Source organism: Parathielavia appendiculata (assembly GCF_033297405.1).
Source record: "Parathielavia appendiculata strain CBS 731.68 unplaced genomic scaffold N657scaffold_10, whole genome shotgun sequence".
NCBI classification, from domain to species: domain Eukaryota; kingdom Fungi; phylum Ascomycota; class Sordariomycetes; order Sordariales; family Chaetomiaceae; genus Parathielavia; species Parathielavia appendiculata.
In genome coordinates this window covers 847335-872464 of record NW_026944229.1, presented here as the reverse complement: position 1 = coordinate 872464, position 25130 = coordinate 847335, and the positions used below count along the sequence as shown (strand labels likewise).

General features: G+C 54.7%; 7 protein-coding genes across 7 annotated transcripts; 4 read left to right on the top strand and 3 right to left on the bottom strand.

Annotated features, from left to right (window-relative positions):
- Positions 1-203: 203 nt before the first annotated feature.
- N657DRAFT_647585 (cytochrome oxidase biogenesis protein, Cox20 subunit) lies at positions 204-1153 on the bottom strand. Its single transcript, XM_062793345.1, has one exon. It carries the CDS (start codon positions 1022-1024, stop codon positions 473-475), a length of 552 nt encoding a protein of 183 aa, XP_062645830.1. The 5' UTR covers positions 1025-1153; the 3' UTR covers positions 204-472.
- A 311-nt stretch (positions 1154-1464) lies between these two features.
- N657DRAFT_691988 (DUF1744-domain-containing protein) lies at positions 1465-8600 on the top strand. Its single transcript, XM_062797132.1, has 3 exons — positions 1465-2276; positions 2325-2470; positions 2523-8600. The coding sequence occupies exons 1-3, from the start codon at positions 1657-1659 to the stop codon at positions 8531-8533; spliced, it is 6777 nt and encodes a 2258-aa protein (XP_062645829.1). The 5' UTR covers positions 1465-1656; the 3' UTR covers positions 8534-8600.
- A 442-nt stretch (positions 8601-9042) lies between these two features.
- Positions 9043-10506, top strand: N657DRAFT_554160 (uncharacterized protein; the record flags this gene model as incomplete). Its single annotated transcript, XM_062787925.1, has 1 exon — positions 9043-10506. A coding segment is annotated over one exon (1464 nt), but the record flags the coding sequence as incomplete, so codon positions are not given.
- A 2841-nt stretch (positions 10507-13347) lies between these two features.
- On the top strand, positions 13348-14472 carry N657DRAFT_105278 (uncharacterized protein). The gene is made up of 2 exons (XM_062785748.1): positions 13348-13418; positions 13568-14472. Exon 2 carries the CDS (start codon positions 13624-13626, stop codon positions 14221-14223), a length of 600 nt encoding a protein of 199 aa, XP_062645827.1. The 5' UTR covers positions 13348-13418; positions 13568-13623; the 3' UTR covers positions 14224-14472.
- A 245-nt stretch (positions 14473-14717) lies between these two features.
- On the bottom strand, positions 14718-15237 carry N657DRAFT_647579 (uncharacterized protein; the record flags this gene model as incomplete). Its single annotated transcript, XM_062793344.1, has 1 exon — positions 14718-15237. Exon 1 carries the CDS (start codon positions 15168-15170, stop codon positions 14721-14723), a length of 450 nt encoding a protein of 149 aa, XP_062645826.1. The 5' UTR covers positions 15171-15237.
- An 833-nt stretch (positions 15238-16070) lies between these two features.
- N657DRAFT_682519 (uncharacterized protein) lies at positions 16071-18568 on the bottom strand (the record flags this gene model as incomplete). Its single annotated transcript, XM_062796490.1, has 2 exons — positions 16071-17277; positions 17865-18568. The coding sequence occupies 2 exons, from the start codon at positions 18566-18568 to the stop codon at positions 16071-16073; spliced, it is 1911 nt and encodes a 636-aa protein (XP_062645825.1).
- Positions 18569-20811: 2243 nt separating this feature from the next.
- Positions 20812-24782, top strand: N657DRAFT_673261 (uncharacterized protein; the record flags this gene model as incomplete). The annotated part of the gene is made up of 7 exons (XM_062795679.1): positions 20812-22412; positions 22476-23470; positions 23681-23684; positions 23791-23936; positions 24033-24178; positions 24241-24274; positions 24565-24782. The coding sequence occupies exons 1-7, from the start codon at positions 21136-21138 to the stop codon at positions 24780-24782; spliced, it is 2820 nt and encodes a 939-aa protein (XP_062645824.1). The 5' UTR covers positions 20812-21135.
- Positions 24783-25130: the final 348 nt, after the last annotated feature.

The window sequence follows — 25130 nt, the reverse complement described above, 5'->3', positions numbered from 1 at the left end:
TGACGAGAATCGGCACAGGGAGAGAAGAGTTGATATGCTGGGATTTCGGCTTCGCGGCGTCAGTGACCTGACTGCGGACACGCTTCGGTTCTTTTCAACAACGCATCTCCAACAGTTTTCGAGAGATTATCATTGCGGTAGTCTGATTACGATTACTGATGAGCTCAAGGGTCTCCGTGAGATACAGAGTGGGAAGGAGTGTTGAGACAGTCTGAAAGCAACTGGGTGATCTCCTTTAGGCTCAGACTCGGAGCAGGGTTGTTGGCAGGTAGAGGGTCTGGAACCCACCTTCCTTTGCATCTCTCCTTCACTAGTCCCAAAACTCTGTCAGCCCCGAAACAGCGAACTTCGTGACGGTGAGAGAACCTTCTCCGAATGGTCGACACTTATGGCATTAGAACAGATGGTATCCTACATCCCCCTATGATACACTCTCCCCCAATGGCTCCCTGTGCCGTAGCCGGACTCTTTCCTACCAAAATCTCCACCACGACGTCCTTCTCCTCTCCTCCTCCTCCTTCGCTATCCGCTCCCTTTCCTTCCTCTCCGCCTCCTCCTTCTCCCTCTTCTCCCGCGCCTGCTTTGCCGCGTACACCTCGACGACGCGCTTCACCTTCTCCCGCTCCTGCCGCCTGCGGAATTGGCAGTACTCGTACTGCCCCATAGCGGCCAGCGCCCCCGTCCCCACCGCCCAGTTGGCCGCCCTGGGGATCGGCAAGCCCATGATCCAACGCATGACGCCGACGGCTGCGCCCGTGCCGATGCCCGTCAGCAGGCCGGTGCGTGAGCATGGCGCTTGGTGGAAAGTTAAAAAGTCGGAGGGTTTGATGGTTTGTACGGCTTCGGTTAATGTTGGCTGCCGAGGGCGGGGTTTGGCCCCTGGTTGTTGGGGTTGCTGTATTTCAGGAGGTTGTTGGGTCGAGAACTGGAAGGTGGATGGAGGAGGTGCGTTTGTTCCTTGAACCCATGGAGGGGTTGAGTCCGCGGGCCCTTGGTCCCGGGCGGGTGGTTGTGGTGTCGACATGGTGGATTTTGGAGGTGACTATCGGTGGTGCCGGCGGTCGTCAGGGTCGGTTGAAGAGTGTGTTGACCGATCAGCAGCCCGTGGACCTGGAGCAATGGCTTGACTAGTCCATGGGGACTGTCCTAACCTAAGAAGCCCAAAATTAGCAATTGCACATGCATTGGTCCTGGAGCTGCATCAGCAGAAGTGGAAATACCTTTTAGCATTGAGCTGTGCTGAGCTTGTGATGCAAGCGTCAATCCGATCTTCAGTCTGCGGTTCGGGCCGTGCTTTACCGACAATGCGGTGGGGGCCTGAATACAGGGTTAGGGTCAAACAGTTGACAGACTTGCGACCCGCCAGTCGCGGTCGCGTCAGTCGCGGTTCACCGCGCGCGTCTCCAATCAAGTTTAATGGGATGCAAGCAGGGCTCCAGTTTATCAACCCTGGAAAACAAGACCTTTCGGCGCTCCCAAAGGATTATTTGGCACTCGAGCAGAGTAGCCAGCTCCATGACGACATTCCCTTCTTTCTCTCTGTTGTGTCCCTTGTCTTAAGTTATCATAAGACCACATCCGCGCCGAGGGAGTTCAGTCTCTGCGGAACCTGCCTACCTACAGAAGCCCAGAGCGGCACCGGCCCAGGCGACGATAATGCCCAACACATCTCTCCGGAGACCGCAGAAAGGGTACCGCCGCGGAGGCAAGGCTGCCTACCATGGCACACGGACCCGGACATTCGCGGCCTCGTCCAGCGCACGGGGAGAGGCGACGTCCATAGACGAGAAATGGGAGCGGACAGCACTGGCACACCAGATCGACGAGAACATGGGCTTTGCGCGCTATGACGCTGGACGGAAGCGCGAAGGCTGGCTCGTCAATGTGCAGCCCACCTCAATCGACGACCCTCGAGTCCCCGGCGGCGGGGGCAGGGCGGCTCTCGACTGCTACTTCATTGAGGAGGACGGATCCACGTTCAAAGCAACCGTCGAGTACGAGCCATACTTTCTTGTCGCTTGCCGGAAAGGGCACGAAGGCGAGGTGGAAGAGTGGTGCAAACGGGTCCCAGGAGGCGGCGTGGTCAAGGGCATCAAGCGGATCGAGAAGGAGGATCTCAAGATGCCAAACCATCTGCTCGGATATCGGCGGACATTCCTGGAATTGAGGTTTCACAATGTTCAAGACTTGATGGCGGCCAGAAGGGATATTATGCCCATTGCTGAGAGGAACAAGAAGGGCATGGATGCCATGGACACGTATGCCGAGGTCGCGAAGTGAGCGCCCCCTCCAAGACTGTCCCAAGATGTGACTGACACGAACAGCGCGAATGATAATTTCGATCTTTTTGACGATGATTCACCGATTGATGAGCGACGAAATAATGCCTCTTTTGCCGAGGCGAGCGATTTCATTGTCGATATCCGGGAGTACGACGTCCCCTACCACGTCCGAGTAATGATAGACCTGGGTATGTCAGACCCCGAGCCTTGAACTGGCAGTGCTGAACTGATTTGCGGCAGACATTCGTGTGGGTAATTGGTACTTTGTCGAGGCGAAGAACGGGGTTACAACTGTCGTTCGGAACGAGGAGCGCCTGGCCCCAGCGGATCCCGTCGTCATGGCCTTCGATATCGAGACGTGCAAGGCGCCCCTGAAGTTCCCCGATGCGGCCGTCGACCAAATCATGATGATCTCGTACATGATTGACGGCCAAGGGTTCTTAATCACCAACCGCGAGATTGTCTCTGAGGATATTGCCGACTTTGACTACACGCCCAAACCCGAATACCCAGGGCCTTTCATGATCTTCAACGAGCCAGACGAGAAAGCGCTTCTTGAGCGCTTCTTCCTTCATGTTAAGGAGGCACGGCCCACCGTCATCGCCACTTACAACGGTGACTTTTTCGACTGGCCGTTTGTCGAGGCTCGAGCGAGCGTGAACGGCATCGACATGTACCACGAGATCGGGTGGAAGAAGGACAGTGAAGACCAGTACAAATGCAACTACAGCGTGCACATGGACTGCTTCCACTGGGTCAACCGTGACAGTTACCTGCCCCAGGGCAGTCGTGGTCTCAAGGCTGTCACTGTTGCCAAACTCGGATACGACCCGGATGAGCTCGACCCAGAGCTCATGACCCCATACGCGAGCGAGCGGCCCCAGACCCTGGCTGAGTATTCAGTCTCCGATGCTGTCGCCACTTACTATCTGTACATGAAATACGTCCATCCCTTCATCTTCTCCCTGTGCACCATTCTACCCCTCGGGCCCGACGACACATTACGAAAGGGAACCGGTACGCTCTGCGAAATGCTTCTAATGGTACAAGCATACCAGAAGGATATCGTGCTGCCGAACAAGCATGTCGCACCCAAGGAGGCTTTCTGGGAGGGTCACTTGTTGGACTCGGAGACTTACGTGGGTGGGCATGTCGAGAGTATCGAGGCGGGTGTTTTCCGCTCCGACATCCCAGTGAACTTTGCGGTCGATCCTGGTGCTGTCGACGAACTTCTTCGCGATCTCGACGCTGCTCTGACCTTCAGCATCACGGTGGAAGAAAAGAAGTCGATGGACGACGTCACGAACTACGAAGAGGTCAAGCAGCAGATCACAGCCAAGCTACTAAACCTCAAGGAGACGCCCAACCGCAGCGAGCGACCGCTGATTTACCATCTTGATGTCGCCTCCATGTACCCCAACATCATGACGACGAACCGGCTTCAGCCCGACTCCATGATTTCAGAATCCGACTGCGCGGCATGTGACTTCAACCGTCCAGGGAAGACTTGCGACAGGAGGCTCCCTTGGGCATGGAGAGGCGAGTACTTGCCAGCGAAGCGCGACGAGTACAACATGATCCGGCACGCCCTGGAGAATGAGAAATTTCCGGGCAAAGGGCCCAACAATCCGATGCGCTCGTGGCAGGAGCTGAGCCTTGATGAGCAAGCTACTCTCACCAGAAAGAGGCTGCAGCTGTACTCGCAAAAGGTGTACCACAAAATTCACGACTCGACCACCATCGTCCGCGAAGCCATCATCTGCCAGCGAGAGAATCCCTTTTACATCAACACGGTCCGTGACTTCCGAGACCGTCGCTACGACTACAAGGGCAAGGCCAAGGTTTGGAAAGGCAAGACTGAGGCGCTCAAGAATTCCGGCGCTCCAGCCTCAGAAGTTGACAATGCCAAAAAGATGATTGTGCTTTTCGACTCGCTGCAGTTGGCACATAAGGTCATTCTCAACTCCTTCTACGGCTACGTGATGCGCAAGGGCTCGCGATGGTACTCAATGGAAATGGCAGGCGTCACCTGTCTCACAGGGGCGACCATCATTCAACTGGCCAGATCACTGGTTGAGAGACTTGGCCGACCCCTGGAGCTCGACACGGATGGTATCTGGTGCATGCTGCCGGCCACATTTCCTGAAAACTTTGCCTTCAAGCTCAAGAACGGCAAGAAGCTCGCCATCTCGTACCCCTGCGTCATGCTGAATCATCTTGTCCATGCCAAGTTTACCAATCACCAATACCAGACATTGGTTGACCCGAAGACCTTCAAGTACGAGACACACAGCGACAACTCCATCTTCTTCGAGGTCGATGGCCCTTACAAGGCCATGATTCTGCCCACGTCCAAAGAGGAGGACAAGAACCTCAAGAAGAGATATGCCGTGTTCAACGACGATGGCAGTCTCGCGGAGCTGAAGGGTTTCGAGGTCAAGCGGAGAGGTGAGCTCAAGCTCATCAAGATCTTCCAGCAGCAGATCTTCAAGTTCTTCCTTGAGGGCACGACCCTGGCCGAGTGCTATGCTGCGGTTGCCAAGGTCGCAAACCAATGGCTTGATGTGCTTCACAGTAAGGGGGCGACACTAGCGGACGAGGAACTGATGGATCTCATTTCCGAGAACCGCAGCATGACCAAGACATTAGAGGAGTATGCTGGGCAGAAGTCGACCTCCATCACGACTGCCAAGCGTCTGGCCGATTTCCTGGGCGAGGGCATGGTCAAGGACAAGGGCCTGAATTGCAAATTTATCATCTGCGCCAGGCCGAAAAACGCTCCTGTCACAGAGCGTGCCGTTCCCGTTGCTATTTTCTCGGCAGAAGAGGACACGAAGCGCATGTACCTCAAGAAATGGCTCAAGGAGGAACCCGCCGATACAGACCCAAGAGCACTGCTTGACTGGGACTACTACCTCGAGCGTCTTGGATCGGTTATCCAGAAGCTGATTACCATCCCTGCGGCATTGCAGAAAGTGCGCAATCCTGTGCCGCGCGTCCCCCATCCAGACTGGCTGCAGCGAAGGATCAACATCAAGGACGACAAGATGAAGCAGAAGAAGCTTACTGATTTGTTTGGCCCGGCAACGAAAGGAGGCCCCCTGGAGGAGATTGCCCTTCCTAACACTCCCCATCGCTTGGGTGACTTGGAGGACATCGGGCAGCTTTTGAAACCCAAGACTGTCAGCCCTGCCATATCCGCATCCCAGGAGCCACCAGCGGCCCAGAAACGCAAGTCCCCTGAGCCGGCTGAGAACCAGGACCCGTTTGCTGCGCTTCCGAAGACGATGCCTTCTCCGAGCGATGATTATCCCTCATTCTTGGAGTACCAGAAACTAAAGTGGAAGCTGCAGAAACAAGCTCGCGCCCGCAGGCGTCATCTCTTTGGCGACAGACGCGGGCACATCCAGAGCAATATCCAGCAGACTTTCCGCAACCAGGTTGAGATCACCTTCAGGAATACCTGGCAACTGCTGCAGCTCAGAGCAACCGACAGCCCCGGCACCGTTCTTGCCTTTGTGCTGATAGATGCCAAGATCCACTCGGTGAAGATCAACGTCCCGCGTCAGGTCTTCCTTAACCTCAAGGGCCGGGAGCTTCCGGACATTGAAGTTGACGGGTGTCACGTCGAGCAAGTCTATCACACGCTTCCAAACGGGCATTCGTCGGTGCACCTGTTCAAACTCACCGTGCCCGAGGAGATCTACTTTGCCGAAGCCGAAAAGTTCTCGCTGCTCTTTAACCATCCCAGTGTCGAGGGAGTGTATGAGAAGCAGCTTCCACTCAATCTTCGCGCCATGCTACAGCTGGGCAACCGTTGCACCATTGACGAGAGCCAGTCAGGTGTTCTTGGCAAAGGGCTTGACCAAGGCTTCGACCTCGACAGCCTCAAAAAGCCGCCCAAGCCGAAACCTTATCTGGAAGGTGCTCGCATGTCGTACATCTACCTGTCCCACATCAGCGCCGGCGAGCGTCAGATCTTCGGGCTGTTCTCCACGAGCGCTAACCAGGCTCATATCGTCATCCAGCAGAAGGGCAAAGACGGCGGCCAAGATCTGCCAAACATTGCCAAGCTGTACTCGGACTTCCTAGCACGTAGGAACCGCGAAGAAGGCGCTGACTCCAACTGGCAGGAATGCTTCCCCTACCAGGAAAAGCTCGCCTTCAAGGTCACTCAGGTCACGACGCGTCGAAAGGCGTTTCTTGAGGTCGGCGATGTGGTGAAGAAGATGAAGAAGGAAGAGACTGGACCGACCATGCTGGTCATTCAGTCTTCGCAGCGGAACTTGCTCGTGCACGACATTCCGATTCTGGGCGAATTCCCCGTGCTGCCGCTACGGTACGACCCGGCCGACAGCTCGTTACCGCCGCTGGGTTGGCAGACAGTGGTAGCGCGCCGCTTGGTAAACCACTACCTCAGCCTCGGCTCCTGGGTCAACCATCTCACCGCGCTGGCCAAGTACGGAGACATACCTCTGTGCAACCTGGAGCGCGACGACCCTCGGTTCTTGATCGATGTGGCTTACGCCCGCCGTCTGCAGGCCAACAATGTGGTCCTCTGGTGGTCGCCCAGTCCACGCCCTGACCACGCAGGGTACGAGAGAGATGATGTGGCGGGACCGCTCGATCAAGTCCAAATGCCGTCTGTCAACAACCCCGGCACCTTCGCCTCTGTCTGCATTGACATCGACGTCCGGAATCTTGCCATCAACACTATCCTTACTTCATCGCTCATTAACGAGCTTGAAGGTGCCGACAGCATCTCGTTTAACCCTGCAGCTGACGGGACCACGGATGGCAATGAGGTCTTATATGCCGAGAATGCTTTCGCAAATGCCGGCGTGCAGGTGCTTCGGGAGATGGTCAAGTCCTGGTGGGCTGAAGCTTGCAAGGGGTCGACCATGGCTGATGTCATGGTCCAACACCTTGTCCGCTGGGTGGAGTCTCCCGCGTCGTGTCTCTACGACCGTGCTCTGCACTACTATGTGCAGATGATGAGCCGAAAGGCCCTCCTCCAGCTCATGGCTGACTTCCGCAGGGTTGGCTCGCAGGTCATCTACGCCAGCCCCAATCGTTTGCTCCTGCAGACGACCAAATCCGAGGTCGGCAACGCCTATGCCTACGCGCAATACATCCTCAAGAGCATCAAGGGCAAGCCCCTGTTTCACTTTATCGACCTGGAGATTAAGGAGTATTGGGATTACCTCGTGTGGTACGATGAGTTCAACTACGGCGGCAAGGCGTGCCAGCAAGTTGTTGAGCGTGATGAGCAGGACCTCCAGATGATTATGCATTGGCAAATGGCAACCTTCCTTCCCGTCCGGCTGCAGCCAATCTTCCGCGACTGGGTCGTCGAGTTCATCGAGCTCATGCACGGCATCAAACGGCCCGCAACTGGCTCCGACCCGACCGCCTCCCCCCGCCTCACCCAGCTCCCCATCCGCAACGGCAACGCGACCCTCGCCGAGGACGCCCCGGGGCAAATCATTCTCGGCAAGGCCTTCGAGAAGCCCCTCAAGAAGGAAATCACCTCCCTCATCGCCACTCAAATACGCGAACTCCTCCACCCGGAGCTCGCAGCAGATTACACCTTCCCCTCCCTCCCAGGCTCTCACCTCGCCCACTTTACCCCACAAGCCGCCCTCGTCAACAGCACCGGCACCAAACCAAACTCCTTGGCCAACCCAGTCCTCGAACTGGTCAAATCGCTCATGCAGGTCCTCTCGCTCGACAAGAACACCACGCTGGAAGCGCGGCTGCTCCGCAAGGAACTCCTCGCCCTGTTCGACGTGCGCGAATTTTCCCGGGAGGGCGCCTTCCAGAACCCGTCCGAGTCGCTGCGCCTGCCGCAGCTAAGCTGCGACAACTGCACCATGACGCGCGACCTCGACCTGTGCCGCGACGAGGATTTGCTTCCTCCCGCGACGACGTCCGAGGACGAGAGGAGCAGCTGGAGCTGGCGGTGTCTGTACTGCGAGCAAGAGTATGATCGGAACGAGGTCGAGGAGAGGTTGTTGGCGGAGGTGGAGGGGCTGGTGGTGCAGTGGACTACGCAAGATCTCAAGTGTGGTCGGTGCGGGGCGCTGAGGGTCAATGAGTTTATGGAGCATTGTACGTGCAGCGGGGAGTGGGGGGAGAGTGTCAGTCGCGGGGAGGTGATGAGGAGGTTGAGGGTGTATCGGAATGTGGCAAAGTTCTATGGGTTGCGGATGCTTGGGGACGTGGTGGAGGGCGTTTTTGGGGAATTGTGAGAGCTGCCTGTCGATAAGTGTTTGGTGATAGAGGGGAGAGAAATGGGAGTTGTCTGCTTTGCCCTTCCAGTGACCCTCACATGTTTCCGTTACTGGTCAACGTCAACCGGACCCGACAGCGGGGCGCAGGGTGTTGCTTTGGTGGGGCCCAATCAATCCTGCCGCTGCTTACCGCTCTTCGCCTTTGTTTGCTTCAAGGATCTTCACGTCACCTTTTGTTCAGGCCTTTTCCTTCTGGATGTCCGTGTTATCTCTCACCAGGAACTCTCAATGCACGAGCCCATTGCGTGGCTCATCGTTTTCATCGGTCAATGCCCCATTCATTTCGCCCTAGACTAATTCTCACATGGGCAGCGTCGACTGCAACCCAACCCTGCACCTTCAAATAGCGTGTTTGCAGGCCCAGTATAGATATCGCCGTCCCCATCGGGATTGTCCTCCGCTATCGACTAATTGACGACCAGTTTTCTCTTTAATTATTCCCTAGCGCCTTTCCCACAGCAGGAGCCATGCTCAGCGATCCAGAAATCGAACGGGCCGCGGCCCAACTCGCCGAATACCGGAGGAGCGATGCCCTTTCTCGGCTGCTGGACCAGTACGCGGTTTTGATTGAGGATTACAAGAGGCTCAAAAGCGATTACGAGGAAGAGCGCGAGGCAAGAGAGAAATACAAGAAAATGGCCAAGGACCAGGAGCGAAACCCGTTTGTGCTCGTCTTGATCGATGGCGATGGCTACGTCTTCAACGACTCGTTGCTCGCCAAACGTTCCGAGGGTGGAAGCATCGCTGCGCAAAAGCTCAACGACGAGGTCAAGGCCAGTATGCGCCGCAAGGGTCTGGAGCACTGCCAGGTCATGGTGCGAATCTACGCCAATGTCTTCGGCTTGTCAAAAGCTCTATCCAGGACGGGCGTGGTCGGAGCCGAGAGCCGGTCGCTGGCCCCATTTATTGCCAGCTTTAACCGCTCCTGCGGCTTGACCGAGTTCGTCGATGCCGGCCAGCTAAAGGAGAACGCAGACTTCAAGTTGCGGGCGCTCCTACGTCTTTATGCCGAGAACAGCCAGTGCAAGCACATATACTTTGGCGCTTGCCACGACGTCGGCTACATTTCCGAGCTTACACCTTTTATGGGAAATAGCTCCAAGTTCACTCTGATTAATACCCCTGGTGTCCGGTTCCATGATGAGTTCACCAAGCTGGGTATGGGTATTGAAGAGTTCCGCACCGTCTTCAGACATGCTCCCTTCGACGGCGCCAACCAGTATCATCCCATTGACGCCAGCGGCTCCAAGCCCAATACCGGGCCAGTGCAGCTGGCCTCGCCCATCAAACAGTCGTCGAGCTCAGCCGGCAAGCCCGGTGAGGAGCACAAGACGTCCTGCTTGTTCTACGCAATCGGGAAGTGCCGTTATGGCAAGTCTTGCAAGATGCTGCACGTCAATTCCCCGACTGATGCCAAAGGCACGCAGCAGTACGCAGACCCACCTGCCCCCTCCGGCGTGCCAGCCACTGGCAATGGGTCCCTAGAAGTGTCCCATCTGCTGGCCAATCTCCCAAGGAAAGACGAGATGCCGCAGGGCTACGTCGCGGTAAACGAAAACAATTACCGCCTTGACCCGTACCTGGCCCCCGTCAGCGCCAGTGTCATGGGCCGCCTCAAGGCCCGCGTCGACAAACGGCGGGTCTGCAACAGCTTCCAGCTTCAAGGAATCTGCGACGCCGGCGATCGATGTGAATACGATCACGAGCCCCTAGATGCCGAATTCCTACCGGCCTTGGAGGCGCTCGCTCGAACCCAGCCATGCCCACGGCGCGGCGCATGCAGACTGGTGGAGTGCACCCACGGGCACATCTGCCAAAATATGGACTGCAAGCATCGCGGCGGCAAGGCGTACTGCAAGCTGCCGTATCTTTCCCATCTCGAGGACCTTCGCGACGTTCGCTACTCACACGGCGTCCCCAAGCAGCGTAAGGCTACGAACGGCGGCAGCGGCAGTGACACTGCTAGCGCTTAAGAGTCTTCAAAATCAAGTGCATTGGCGATACAAGCGTACCGCCAGTTATCGTGGGGTGTGTGGCCCGGCTTGCTAAGAGCTTAACCGTCCGTGCTCGGTGAAAGCATTGGGCGCATGTCAGGAACCCGACCCCAGTCAAGCAATCCATCAGGGCTGCGAGCCTCAATGCCCCTACCAGGCGGCTCCTCAGGGTATGGAGATAAACGGCTCAAATATCTTTGCTTTGAAGAGTGCTTAGCACACGAAAGCCCCGTTTCCCTTCCAGTATGAGGAACTGTGTTGGTTGCTGGACACTGGGAGTTGGTCGGTCCAGCGGAAAACCGACAGGAAGCGAGCCTGTTGGGTTAGTCAATATCGCTTTGAACTAGCCATAGAAGGAAGAAGCCAGGAAGTCTACGGCTACCTATTCGGAAGTCAGGTTGTCATATCTATCGCTGTCACAGCCTGTAACCCGAGACATAAATGAGGAGGTGCATCCAAGGTTCAAGTGGTACTTGACTGAGCGGAACATGCTGTGGAAAAGGACATGTACAGTATTGTTTTATACCGTTTGAAGAAGGGCACGGCCAACGTCCACAAACCGTAGACTGAAGCGACAAGACACAAATGAACGGCAGCAAGAGCCCTATATTTGCCGCCGTATCCCAAATGCTCCTCTATGATGTACTCCTTAACGCCAGAAAAAATGGCGTGCAACGTCTCCATCCCCAACTCCATACGCTTCCGTCAAAATATACTGGCGGCATCCCCGAAGTAGCGGCCAGAACAGCCCCAGCAATCTCAGCAACTCCACCAAGCCCACCCGCAGCCGCGGCAGCCCTCTACGGGCCATTAACCTCGCAAGTCTGAACACGTCGCCGCCAAGCGTTTAGCCTTTCTGTAAATTGCCGAGGTAGTCAGGGGAGCTTTCAGGCATCGAGCAGCGTACTGTAGCCGGGAATTACGGAGTACGTAAAGCATCAATCAAGCCAAGGTTCCATTCAGCTGAGAGACGATTGCCGGTTTGGGAAGCAGTTCAACATTGTCCTGCGGGAGATATGGCGTTGGTGCAGACTGAAGGCTCCAGGGCTTTTCAATTGAAGTTTGCTTGACTGTAGATATTTCGTTCACCCCCTCACCGTCCCGAGCCTACCCCAACCAGAAGTTTCAAGATGTTTTCTTTGCCTTGATTAAGGATACTTGGGAGTATTGTTCGGTCTCACGCAACGCGGCCACTTGCAGATTACTCCTCCTACTCTTCCTGGCGGCTCGGCCCGTCCTTCAATAATGCTAAAATGGGCATTGGCAAGGGGCGCTGCATAACCGCTTCCGACAATAACAGTCACATTGACTGTCAGAGCGCTGAGAAGACGCATTGTCGAGGATGCTGCTGTGTTAAAACGGGTAAGCTGCAAAAATTACTGCAGGAGCTTGCTTTTCCGTCGGTCTTGAATCCAGAAGATTGAAGGGTAGTCGTCGAGGTAGGTAAGACACCTGGTAGGGTAAGGTAGGTAGCTTCATGTAAAGTTGTTTGGATCTCGAGTTGGGTTTCTGAGACTGTCTGGGGGATGGAAGAAGAGAGGCAATGAGCCCTTTTTATGCCCCACAAGCAAGGCGGAGATCAGATTGAGACCTAATTTAGAACCTTCGGCTGCATACACTGCAAGTGGTAGTTGTTAAAGCAGCTGGGATGGTGAGGACCAGGTAATCTTATTATTATAAGTTATTCCTACTCCGCTCTGCCCTAGGGCTTGCGGGACCATCTACAGCTAATATCAAAGGAAAACTATTCTGCAAGGCTGGACTAAAAACTTTTACCTACCCTATACCAGTCTGCAACTTTGAATCTTCCCACTACGGTAAAAAGAAAGGAATAGGTGGCTCACTGAGCTAGTGAACTAGCTCAGCCCTAGCTGTACAACTAGCCAATACCCTAGGAGTCTCCCAGAGCCTAGTAGCTGTGACGGCACCCGCCGTCGAGGTGCGCGCTTGCCTTGCTCGTGAGTGCCTCACTTGCTCTGGCATTTATCCCCTCCATCGCGAGAACACTTCCTGTAACGGGCTGGGCCCGGTGCGAGCCTCGGCGACTCTCGGCCAATACCAAGACCCCTGATGAGGCTATTCACACTCGCCCCACAGCACACCGAACCTTCTAGCAACGCGCTCAGACCAGCGCGCCTACGAGGATAAGTATGCTTGCGAGCTACCAGAGTCTGTCGTCTCTCCTTTTCTTCTCCAAGTTCAGTGTACTGGTAGAGTCGTCATCAGCTAGTTGCAATATACTACCTGAGACCGTTACAACCATAATAAACGGAAACCAGAAGCACAGCTAATCAAACGATTAGCCTAGGCTGGGCCAGCTTGATCTGAGTAGAGGCCCTAAATGTCTCTGAATGCCAACCGGATGCCAGAAACGCGTATAGACCGAGAGCTATGAAGAATCAGTGAAAACAGGATGAACAAACTCGCCAACGTGATCTGGCCTACGCTTCCGTTGCAAATTGGTGCACAGACCTGTCTTGCCCATTTCCTCTCTGCCCAAACCACATGCTGGCCGTTGATTGGCTGCAGTGAAAATAGCTTCCGAAACTCGGATGACGCCCGGCCCCACGCCGGGCCGACACCCGCCGCTCGTCTAGGTTTCGTGCCAGTTCGGGGGGCCGGTCGCGCCCCAAGCAGCAGGCCAATATAACAGTCGTTTAAGGGTTTGAGATCGCCTTGTACATTCAACCACCAGCCTAGCATCATCCGATTTGGGCTTGGAATTCTTTTCCATGCGGTCATCGAGCATGGTCACAGGCCGATCTCCCGCCCGGCCACGGCCTCCATCTAAAGCAACACCGGCCCGGGGCCAAGCTCTCAAAAGTCAACTTCGAAGATTTCACACATCAGTAAGAGGAGACCTCAACTTGTCAAGCCCCAGTTATATAAGACGACCTTATCTGCACCGACCATCTCTGGAACTCAATTTCATCGGATCATGTATAAACAACACATCAACAGAGTTGATCACTCCTTTACTGATTTGACCACAACTCAGAACAGGAGGCGCACAAACACAAACGTCCAATCCATAACCTTCCCCCAAATCCAGATATGCAGCTTACCCTCGCTCACACTCTCCTCCTCCTTCCCCTCACAACGGCCACGGCCTCCACCTCCACCATGACCAACATTCTCAAGCGCAACGTCGGCGACCCGGACTCGATGGTGAGCGACCTGTCCAAACCTAAAGACTCCCCATGCATGGCGCTCTGCGGATTAAAGAGGATGCCCAAGGCCTGCTACACAAAAAGCTCACGCCCCCAAATCGACATCGACTGCATGTGCAAGAGCAGCGCGACCAACACCGCCCCGGGCCAGGCCTGGGAGGACGCGACTAAGAGGTGTTTCTCCGAGCCGGCGAGCAACGGGACGTCCCAGGAACCATACGACTGCCTCGGGTGTGTTGAGAAGGATTACGAAGAAGGGAAAATGCTTGCCATCTGCAAGGCCTTGACGGAGAAGCCCGAGAAAAAGAACGACACGCAGGAGGCTATGGTGGAAGTCTTCCTGAACTTGACGGAGACAATCATGCACTGCCAAGTGTATGGCCCGAAGAGGTCTGCCGCGACTGCTGCTGGGCCTAGTGACGTTGTTGGGATCGCTGGGGCTGTTCTGGCCGCTGCTGTCGGGTATGCCGCTGGTATACTTTGAGGGAAGCATGATGGAGTTGGGGATGGAGACGTTTGCGACCATTCTTTCTAGCTGTTGGAAAGCCAACAGCCACGATTCCACGGTGTTACGCTTTATGGGAGCCCTTGAGACAGTGAACTTCTCGAGTGCCCGGGACCAGCCCAGAATCTGTCAATTGAGTGTTCTGTCCTCTCCTTCTCCAAGTTGCCTGGGTGCCTCCTAGACCTTATGTAACAGCTGTGTATTACCCCTGACCAGGGTACGATACCGGCAACCCAGTTTCCGAGTTTCAAGTGCCTTCACTTCCAACACTAGCTTTGAGGAGTTCGTCATAGAGGAGCATCTGGGATTCGGCGGCATATACAGGGCTCTTACTGCTATTCATCATGTCTCGTTGCCCAGTCTACGATTCGTGCACGTTACCTGTACCCTTCTTCAAGCGGTCTTAAACAATAGATGTCCTTGTCTATAGCATGTTCCGCTCAATCAAGTATCACTTGAACTATAGATGTACCTCTTTACATATCTCTGGCGGTATATGCTGTATAAGGCACCGATGTAACAGGCTGAGTTCCGAATAAATAGCTGTAGACTTCCAGGCTTCTTCCTTCTCTGGCTATTTCATAGCGATATTGAGTAACCGAACAGGCTCGCTTCCTGTCGATTTCCCGCTGAACCGACCAACTCCTCAAGGTATATTCAGTATATAACATAAGTCCTGAACTGGGCAGGAAACGGGGGCTTCGTGTGCTAAGCACTCTTCGAAGCAAAGATACCCGAGCCGTTTTCCTCCATAGTACGAGTAGGCGCCAGGTAGGGGCATTGAAGCTTGCAGCCCCGGCATCGATGGTGGCGGAACCATCACCATGCGAACACGTCATGACCGTACAATAGCACAGGTTAAGTAGGGTAGTGACATGCGGTTCAAGACACCCATTCGCCTGACTGGACAAGTTGGACAATCTCATGTTATAATTCCACGAATCTGGTTGTTTTGTTGAAGTATGGTTGATCGTCGAAATGCGGAGGAAGATAAGAGGGCGAGGTTGAAAAGAGAAGAAGACTCAAGGGAAGAGGGGGGGCGCTTATGGATTTCGTGCCTTCCGTTCTTGCATCGTATGAACCGTTGCTCCTTCTTCCTATCTTCGCAGCGGCCCCCTCATCGGCTGCAAGCATCTCTCGATCATGATCCTAGCACCTGGCACGTGTTATTGTTACATTGAGGCATTGGGTGTTTGTTGAGCGCGTCACTCGGCCTCATATCTTTCGTCCCAATCATAATCCCACAATCTCCCTCCTGCAGGTTGGGCTTTCTTTATTCCCATCCATTTCCATCAACTCACACCCACCCAGATGTTTTGTCTTCGAAGTCGCGTGAGTCGCCTGGGTCTCGGCTTTGTCTTCACCGGCTCCTGGAGTCTGGTCAGCTTTCTGGTCAGCATTCCTAGGCCAACATCCAGAAAAGAGCATCTCCGCCTTCCGATCGTCTCTTCCAAATTGCCCAGGCATAGACCTCCTTCATGTGACCTGCCTTCTCCTTTGCAGAAGCATTACAAGTTTGCGCATATCAAGCCGGACGGCCACTACCAAGGGCAATTTTAGTACAGGTAGGCTCTCACGCACTTGAGTGGCGTCTTGCGGTGCTGCTCGATGTGGACACCAACACGTCGGTCTAGACTGTCGTCCTTGCCTTCCCCGGCATTGGTTACAACATCTTGATCTACCCGAGGTTTCCTAGTACCTTGTAAGGGCAAAGTGGTTCAGGTTGAGTAGTTTATCCGAGATCGTCAATGCCAATCCTATGAAAATAGTTACATGCGCACCCGGAGTCTACCGTTCCCAAAGTCTGGGACACACCTCCCTATCTATTAGTGATATAGTTCGTTCCTCCTCAGTCGCTCAACGCCGTCGTTGCTAGTCACCAGCTGCGCCCGTCCGGTCGCGTCAGCCCGGATGCCCACCTCGACCCGCCACCTCGACTTGTCGACTGCCACGCTCGTCCGGCTCAGCGCGGGACTCGATTTGGAGTTCCACGCGAGCAACACAACTTCCGCCATATCGCCCCACGCACTGATGGTGGGAATGTCCGACATGAGCCAGAATTTAGACACCACCATGACGTAGAGGAAGTATGTCCCCAAGATGATCATGTACGTGTAGATGACGGCGAGGGCAAAGGTCATCGTTGGCCCGCCCCTGCCGGATCCGTAGCCGTATCTTTCGACACCGAACTCAAGGTGCGTTAGGGCGGAGAGATTGTTGACAAACTCCTGGGGGCTGCTGTAATACCCGACGAACTCGCGCCGATCATCGGACGATACATATTCGAGGTGGCTCAAGATGGACTCGTTGAACTTCATCAAAAGGGGCTTCCGGTAGCGGCCATCAATAAATGGCCTGCCGTCGGACCAGGTAGCCACTTCGTTCTGGCCGACAGCCTGGGTGCCAATGTCGGTCACCACCACAGCGGCGTTGTCGTACGAACGCACCACGTAGCTTCGTGACTTGCCTGCAATGCGAGCTAGAGCCTCGGTCACAATCCCGGTGAAGGCCTTCTGGACGTAGCTCTTGGCCCTCAACCGGTTGATGCGGATCTGCTCAGGATCAACCTGGCCCGAGTCCACGTTCTGATTGCCAGCAGGCTCAAGGAAAACACCCGTCTCCCCCAATAAACCATTGAAGATGGACAGCACTGGCCTGAATCCTGTAATGTTACCGGAGGGTGTCTCAGAGACGTTGACTTTCAATGCCAGAAAATCAAGCCAGTCTTCTTCAAACTTGATGGCGGGTCCGGCTGAGACGATCAGCGGACTGAGGTTGTAATGCTTCATCCCGGAAATGAAGTCCGTAACGTTGCTCTGGACAAGATCGGTGTCCCTGGGTGAGACGGACAAAGCCGCGGGCATCCAGTGCGCTATGATGCCGCAAGCAAAGACCCATACGCCAGCCCACCCTCCTGCATCCGGATCACTCCCGCCGCGGTAGTGTACGGTCATCGATGCTAGTACCGGATGATGTTCGGTGGCATTTGGCGCCCTGAAGGAGATCCACTCGGAGGAGGTTTCCGACAGATTCCTGCGAAAGACTGAAAGTTAGCTGATCTTTCACTCTTTCCAGTCTGGCCAGGCACCATGGCTATCGTTTGATATGCCGGCGTCCATTCTTACCGATATAGCTCCTCGGGAACATAAATCCTGCGCTCAAGCATGCTCTCACAGACCGGATCGCCCAGGCAGTTCAACTCTCCAAACTCATACCAGGCTGGAGCACTCGGGGAGAGATCGGTTCGGTTGTACACCGTACATTGTGATTGGACAAGCGGCTGAAAAATGGTTGACTCGCTCGAAGTAGTTAACTTGAACTTTGGCGTATCGTGGATAGCGCCTATGTTGTCCCATCGTATGAAGTTGAGAAGACGACCGGTCGTGAGGAACGGTGCCATTGATAATGTGGTCATGGCCACAGTGCCAAGTTCTCTGTTCTCTATGGCGGATAGTCGGCGTCGTACAGCGCCCGTTGGATCCTGGCTGACCAAGTCGTTGATGAGATCTGAGCTCTCCCATTCTACGAGCCACTGAGATAAACTCGCAAAGGCCGCGGAAGGACACCAAGGGGCCCACCATCCGACGATGCTATTACAGGAATTACCCCAAGAAACAGACGTGTTCACCACGTAGGGCCAGGTCGAGTTGGTGGGTAAGTTGTAAAAGAAGACAGGGTGAACATTGCTGAAAGCACCGGGTAGTGGATACCAGTCCAGCTCCGGCACAAGGAGAATCGCTGACGATGGGCCGACGAGCGTGGAGAGGATTGTATTACCAAAGAGCAGGAGGGCCAGGAGACAGGAAGTCTCGCGAAATGCGTGCCAAAAGAAACCGCCAAAGACGTACGGGATGTCGCTAACGCGGTAGGCGCCAGTCAATAGGCCGAGAGGAAGATGCGACTCGATAAGTTGGCGCTTGAACACCTTCACCGTGAGTGCGCCAAGCGAGGCGATGACCAACAACTCGTAGACTTTGGCAGCGAGCTGAAGCACGTTCCTGACGCTATCTGCGCTCAGATGCAGCCACCTAATACCTTCCTCATCGAACCAATATAGCCTGCGTATGTTTATGGTGATAAGAAAGACTGAGGTCGCCAACGGCAGTACGTGGACCAACGAGGTCCATAGTCGTGCATCAGTCCCGAGAATCACGGGTTTACCTTCGGGAAGCGGGGGGTTCTGTTGCCTCTCACCGGGATCGCCTGCGGACTCGGGGCTGGGCTCGGCGTCTTGTCCATCGGCGGCCGAAGCGTCATCGACCTGGGAGATTTCAATGTAGGGTTGATCGGAGATATCCTTGAGCTTTGTGGCCGAGTCGTCCATGATTAGGACGTGTTTTCTCGACTCACTCGGGGAAGTCGAAGTAGGCGAATTCCATGCCAAACATTAAAAGAGAGATAGAGTCAAAATCCGCTGTGGTGCGGAAACGCTTTACGGAGTCATGCATGGGCAGCCTGCAGATCACGGGAGCCAGGCGGGTCTCAACCCAATGGCAAGCTCGGCATTCAGCCAGCTAAGCGCCCAGTTTCGAATCGTCTGAGAGCTTACGGATGTACAGTATTTGGACCAAGATGCACCGTGAGCTCTGCAGGCTGCACCGTATCGCCTCATCGGCGCTTCTGCAAATGTGACCGGTCAGCGACCCCGCTCGGGACGCTGACTCCTCTAAAGCCACTGAAGAGCTTGGAATGTGATGAAGTCAGCGGTGATGATGGCCATGAAGACAAAGATGCAAGCATGATGACTGCAATTGCAACTGCATGGGATAAGTGGGCGGGCTTGCACACAAAGGAACCTGTTGGCAACAGGTGCCAACGACTGCCAATTGGACTTACGGCGAGTTGACGCAGAGAGCCTGAGCTCATAAGCTGCCGGCAAAATCTTGGTTGTTCGGGCTTCCCTTTTTGCCCAGGCCCGTTTGCTGGACCTGAAAGAGTCGACTGCTCTCGGGACTTGAAGTTATGTCGAACAGTTGAGGCGCAAAGATTGGGTCCGAATAACTTAACTATGCCAACGATGCGAAAGACGCGTAGAGATTGGGAGGCTCAGAAGAAAGCAGTGAGTAGGGGGCCTTGTGTTGGAAAGCCAACAGCCACGAATTTACCGCACCGTAGTAATTGGGCACCACAAGATGGGCACCCACTCAATTGATGAAGATGCAGGTGTCTATGTTCTTCCAAAGAGTTGCCCGCCTCTTCCTGATCCTGAGGTGCCTGGTGCATTGCCAATAGTCACCTCTGAACTGCCCTCCCTGACCACCTGCCAAATCCAACATGCCCCCCCTCAACCGAGCTAGCGCGATGTCTGCGCTGGGGAGGCTGGAACGACCACTTCGAATACCCTCCACTGCTTCTATCCCTCTTATGCCTCTGCTTCCAGGACCTGCTTTTCTTCCCTTTCTCTGCGCTCTGCGAGCCTCTCGCTCACGTCAACCAAGCCTATCTGCTCTCTGAATCTAACAAACTGCTCCTAAGCAAGTGCCTTCGTTAGGCTATCTACTTGTTGGAAAGTCGTGGCATTGGGAACTCGGACGCTCAGCTGCAAGTGCCCTACTGTTGGATGCATGGCTGACCAACTGAGTGTCAGGTAAGGTGAGGGGTAACCAGAGCGCTGGGCAACGAGGTTAGGGTGATTCCCTCATCGCTGGAGACGTGAGAGAAGAACAACCTTTAATCAAGGACTTCTGGGTTGCTCCGAGCATCAAAAACCCACTGTTGTAAGCTACCATCATCTGTGTGATCACCGTGGAATCGTGGCTGTTGGTCTTCCAACAGTAGTAAGTGCGGAAGACTCGTCGCCCACCCAAAAGCAGGGTCTGGCGAGGGTCCCGAAGCCCTCAGTTTTTCAAGCAACATACATATAAGATACACGGTTCAGACAGCCAATTCAAGCTTCATCTTGTGCCTCAATTGATGTAGTATCACCTGGTTGGTCTATGCCTAGTCGAGCCTATAACTGTTGCTGTCCAACAGGGATCACATACAGCTGTTGCATAAAGTCTGGGAGGCACCCAGGCAACTTGGAGAAGGAGGATAAGAACAGAACTCTAAAATCGACAGATTCTGGGCTGCTCCCGGGCGCTCAAAAACAATAGTTACTGTTTTAGAAGGGCTCCCATAAAGCGTGCCACCATGGAATCGCGGCTGTTGGCTTTTCAACAAGGAGCTACCTGAACGTTCTTATCAATCCTACGGCGTCGTGATCACCTGTTTGAATTCAACAGTCCCTTTGTGAGCAAATCCGCCACTTTTCATGCGGTTGCAGTCAATCTACGCTGCATCGTCATCTTCGCTGCCATTACCAGAGTTGAACTCACCACCTTCTTCCGTGCCGTTGGAGCAGGTTGGCGCTCGTGAGAATGTCCCGAGCAGGGTCGCATTGACTACAGTAGCGGTTTGGCAGGAGCGCCGATGCGGCGCGGCGCTGCCTGCATATGTCACAGTGCAGCTTGATTTTGCAACTACTGTACGGCTACGCAAGCTCAGTCGGCTCGAAACTGAGAACCCGATCGCTTAACTGCCTGCTTGCCGAGGCTGCAGACGAACAGGACCAGCTCATTCCAGCCACTGAGAACCCCATACTGAAGAGATTCGACAATTCGGAGAACAAAGTGTTCGTCGACTCCCTTCCCTCTTCGAGCATTGGCCGATTTGGGTCCTGCGTCTTGGGGTGCTATTGGCCTGAAATTTCGTGATTTGCAGCAGGCTGGGCATGCAGCCATACAGTACTGTACTGTGTAGGAAGCGAATTCAAATCGACTGCGCGCTGACCGCACCAACGCGTTGGGCCCTTTCGCAGCCCAGCAGATTTTGGTCTCATCACTCTCCTTCATTTTTGGCATCGAATTTGCCTTACTCTTCGCCCGAGTGAGTCAAGCAACACATCCTAATATGGACGGCGCGGACATTAGACCCAAGGAGCTCTCCGATCAACCCTACATTGAAATCTCCCAGGTCGATGACGCTTCAGCCGCCGATGGACAAAACGCCGAGCCCAGCCCCGAGTCCAGAGACGACGCCGGTAAGAGGCAACAACAACCGCCACCTCCCGAGGGCAGACCCGTTATCCTCGGGACTGATGCACGGCTCTGGACTTCGTTGATCCACGTATTGCCGCTGACGATCTCGGTCTTTATCATCACCATAAACATCCAAAGACTATATTGGTTCAGCGAGGTGGATGGTCCCGGATTTCTCTTCACCACAGAAGGCCTCGGGCATATGCTTCAGCTCGTTGCCAAAGTATACGAGTTGCTGGTCATCGCCTCTCTCGGTGCGCTCACGTTGAAGGTGTTTAAACGCCGGCTGGTCGAATCGCATCTTCCGCTCGGATTATTAACGGGCGCCTACCGCGTCGGCGATGTCCCGTATATCTTTAGCGGTTATTTTTGGCGCGCAGTTCACAAGGCAGGAGTCAAGACCTCCCAGCTCTTGGCCCTTCTTGTCCTTGGCAACACCCTCCTCTCCACGCTTGTCGGCCCATCCTCCGCGATTTTGCTTGTCCCGCAGCTAGACTGGTATCCACTACCCGGCGCTTTTAACAAGGTCCAGCACCCCGTTTTCTTTTATAACTCACCTACCAACTCGACCTGGCCCCGTGTCCTAAACGCGGCTGTCTCTTCGGGGCACCACTGTGACAGCTTCGTCGGATGGTGGGCCTCTTGGTGTCCTTCCGGGGGGTTTGTGGATCTGTCCAAGTGGCTCGCAGAATGGGAGAGCTCAGATCTTAGCAACGACTTGATCGGCCAGGATCCAACGGGCGCCGTGCGACGCCGGCTGTCCGCCAGGGGGAACTTCAGGGATGGCACTTCGGTCATGACTACAATATCGATCGCACCGCTCCTCACGATCGGTCGCCTTCTCAACTTCATAAAGTGGGACAACCAGGGCGCCATCTACGAAACGAATTTGGGCGCGATCTACGCCGACGATAAGCGGCAGCATCCTACGCCACAAATCAAGTTAACTACTTCGAGCGAGTCAACCATTTTTCAGCCGATTGTCCAATCACAATGTACGTCGTACGACCTAACCGGCCTCTCTAGACCGAGACATCTCCCTTTCTATGAATACGACCAGCTGAATTGCCTCGGCGATCCCGCCTGTGAGAGCATGCGTGAGAGCACGCTTGAGCGCGGACGCGGATTTGTTGTTACCGAGAGGCTGTGGTAAGACGATTTCTGTGAAGACTGGGAGGGATGGAAGATCAACTGACTTTCAGTCTTTTGCAGGAATAACCCGAATATCTCCGATTCGATAGGACAATACCACTTCGGGGCGCCAAATTCCAGCGAACCTTATCCCTTGCTGCTCGCATCGATCACCCTACCGTACCGCAATGGAACTAAGACGGGCGTAGGGCTCTTCGCTTGCGCCATCATGGCTCATTGGATGCCCGCGACTCTGTCCGTCTCACCCAAGGACAGTGACATTGTCCAGAGCAACGTCACGAACTTCATCTCCGGCGCTGACGACCTCAATTTGCTGACCGGCTCGGCCGGACCCGCCATTAAGATCGAAGAGGACTGGATTGATTTCTTGGCACCGATGATCAACGTCTCGACGCCCTCCGGTAACATGACAAGAACTAGGCCAGTGCGGTTGATCTTTGACGCTTTCTTGGCGGATGATATGATCCTTGAGCCTGCCGGAAATCTGGGCTCAGATAATCCTTGGCAGAATCTCTACGGCATCTTGAAGGGCCAGGAATACGTCCAAAAGGCCTTCACCGGGATGGTGACCGAGGCTTTGGCTCGCGTTGCACCTAAGTCACGAAGCTATATGGTGAATTCGTACAACAACACTATCATCGAGGTGACCGACATCGGTACTCATAGGCACCAGCGCGATGCCGTGAAGGAATCGGCTACCTGGTCCAACGGCACGGTAGTTGAAATCCAACCCCGCGACCCTGATTTCCTCTTCAATAAGTTCAAGGAGTCAATCTTGAGCCACCTCGGGTATATTAAAAATACGTCTAATCAGCCCGAGTTCGTTGGGTATAACGGGCTTTACAGCAGCCCTCAGGAGTTTGTTGACTATCTCTCCAACCTGACACACCTCGAATTCGAAGTCGAAAGATACGGCTATGGATCCGGCAAGGGTGGGCCGACGATGACCTTTGCCCTTACCGTCGTCATCACGTACATGATCGTTGTAGGGACGTACTTCCTCTACGTCATGGTGTTGTCCAAGTTCTGGTTCAAGTCGGACATCCCGACCATCAGTGCGTGGGGTGATGTGGCAGAACTTTTGTTGCTCGCGTGGAACTCTCGATTGAGTCCCGCTCTAAGCCGGACGAGCGTGGCGGTCCACGTATCGAGATGGCGGGTCAGGGTTGGCATCCGGGCTGACGCGGCCGGTCGGGCGCAGCTGGTGACGAGTAGAGACGGCGTTGAGGAGTTGAGGAGGAATGAACTATACCACTGATGGACAGGGGCGTCTGTCATGGACTTCGAAAACGCTAGACTTGGGGTGCACATATAGCTAACGTTATGGTCATATACAAAGTCGTTATCGATCTCCGATAAACTACCAAATACTCAGCCTAAATCGCTTCCCACTCACCAAGTATCAAGAGACTCAGATGGATCAAGATGTTGTAGCCAACGCCGAAGATGACGTGGACGACGGCCCAGACCGGCGGGTTGGTGTCCATATCGAGCAGCACCACAAGGCGCCTCTCAACTGCCGTGAGAGCCTATCCGCCTAAATTGCCGTTGGTAGTGGCCGTCTAGCCTGATATGCGAAAACTCGTAATGCTTTTGGAAAGGAGACGCAGGTCACAGCAAGTTGTCCATCCGCGCTTGCTTTGGAAGAGACGAACGGATGGTGTAGATGCTTCTTCAATCCAAAGTGGACCTCGGCCCTCGGTATCAAACCAGAAAACTGGTCAGACTCCGATGAAGACAGAGCAGTCACCCAGGCGACTCAGGTGAGTCGCAGACAAGGGATGTCCGGGTGGTGGTGAGTTGATGGTGTTGGATGGAAACCGAGGAAGCTCTGATGGAGAGGGACAGTATCGGAGGAGGTAGGAAGGAACAAACCGTTCCCCGCCTTCAAGTCGACTCTGACGACAAGAATTGCCACTGTCGGCTATGGCTGAGTTCGAGCCCGAACAGGTTGGATATGTCTGAGCCTGCGGGAGATAGCCGTGAGCTGGTGTGCAGCCGGCAGCCTCTCGACGCATAACCAGGAGGACCTAGATGAGGCGCTCTTTATATCAATGCCCTCAAGGCGGCCCACAGCACGGCCACTGTTCCCGGTCGGGTTTAGGGGATGGATGTCTCGAACACAGCTTTGGAGGCTTTTCGCCCCTAGGCCGTGCCCCGGGTTCAGAACGTCCCGACGACGGCTCCGTGAGTCAGGGCAGCCCGCCTGTGGACAAGGACATTGCACATGTGGACAATGCCGATGTTTGGGAAGGATGCCAAGTCTGGATGTTCGTCAATTGGTGTCTTGTCGAAATCAGCGACATTCCCGGCCACATACCAGGCGGGCCGGCAATGGTTATGGCCCTACGTTATGGCCCTACTTAGACGAGTCCCTTCGATGGATAGGGCTCTGCAGAGCTGGACCCTTGCAGGTGAGAAGCGTCAATGAAACTGGCGTGAACCTGGTGTCAGCCTTACAGCGGAAGCTTTTTGACTACCATTATCTCAAGCCGTTAGTGTTGTCTCAAGCACTCCCCTCTGAACCGTTGATATTCTTCCACGACTACCCAGGTCAAATCAACAACAGTGGGACAACCTGTCAGTGCTTCCCCCAATCCACCATATCCATGGGCAGTGTTGGTTCACGGCGCGAGGCCAGTTGCATGGGAAGAAATGTAGGGGTTAAATGCCTCGACGAGACAATGCGCTGGGCCGTCAGTGGCGGTCTTATAA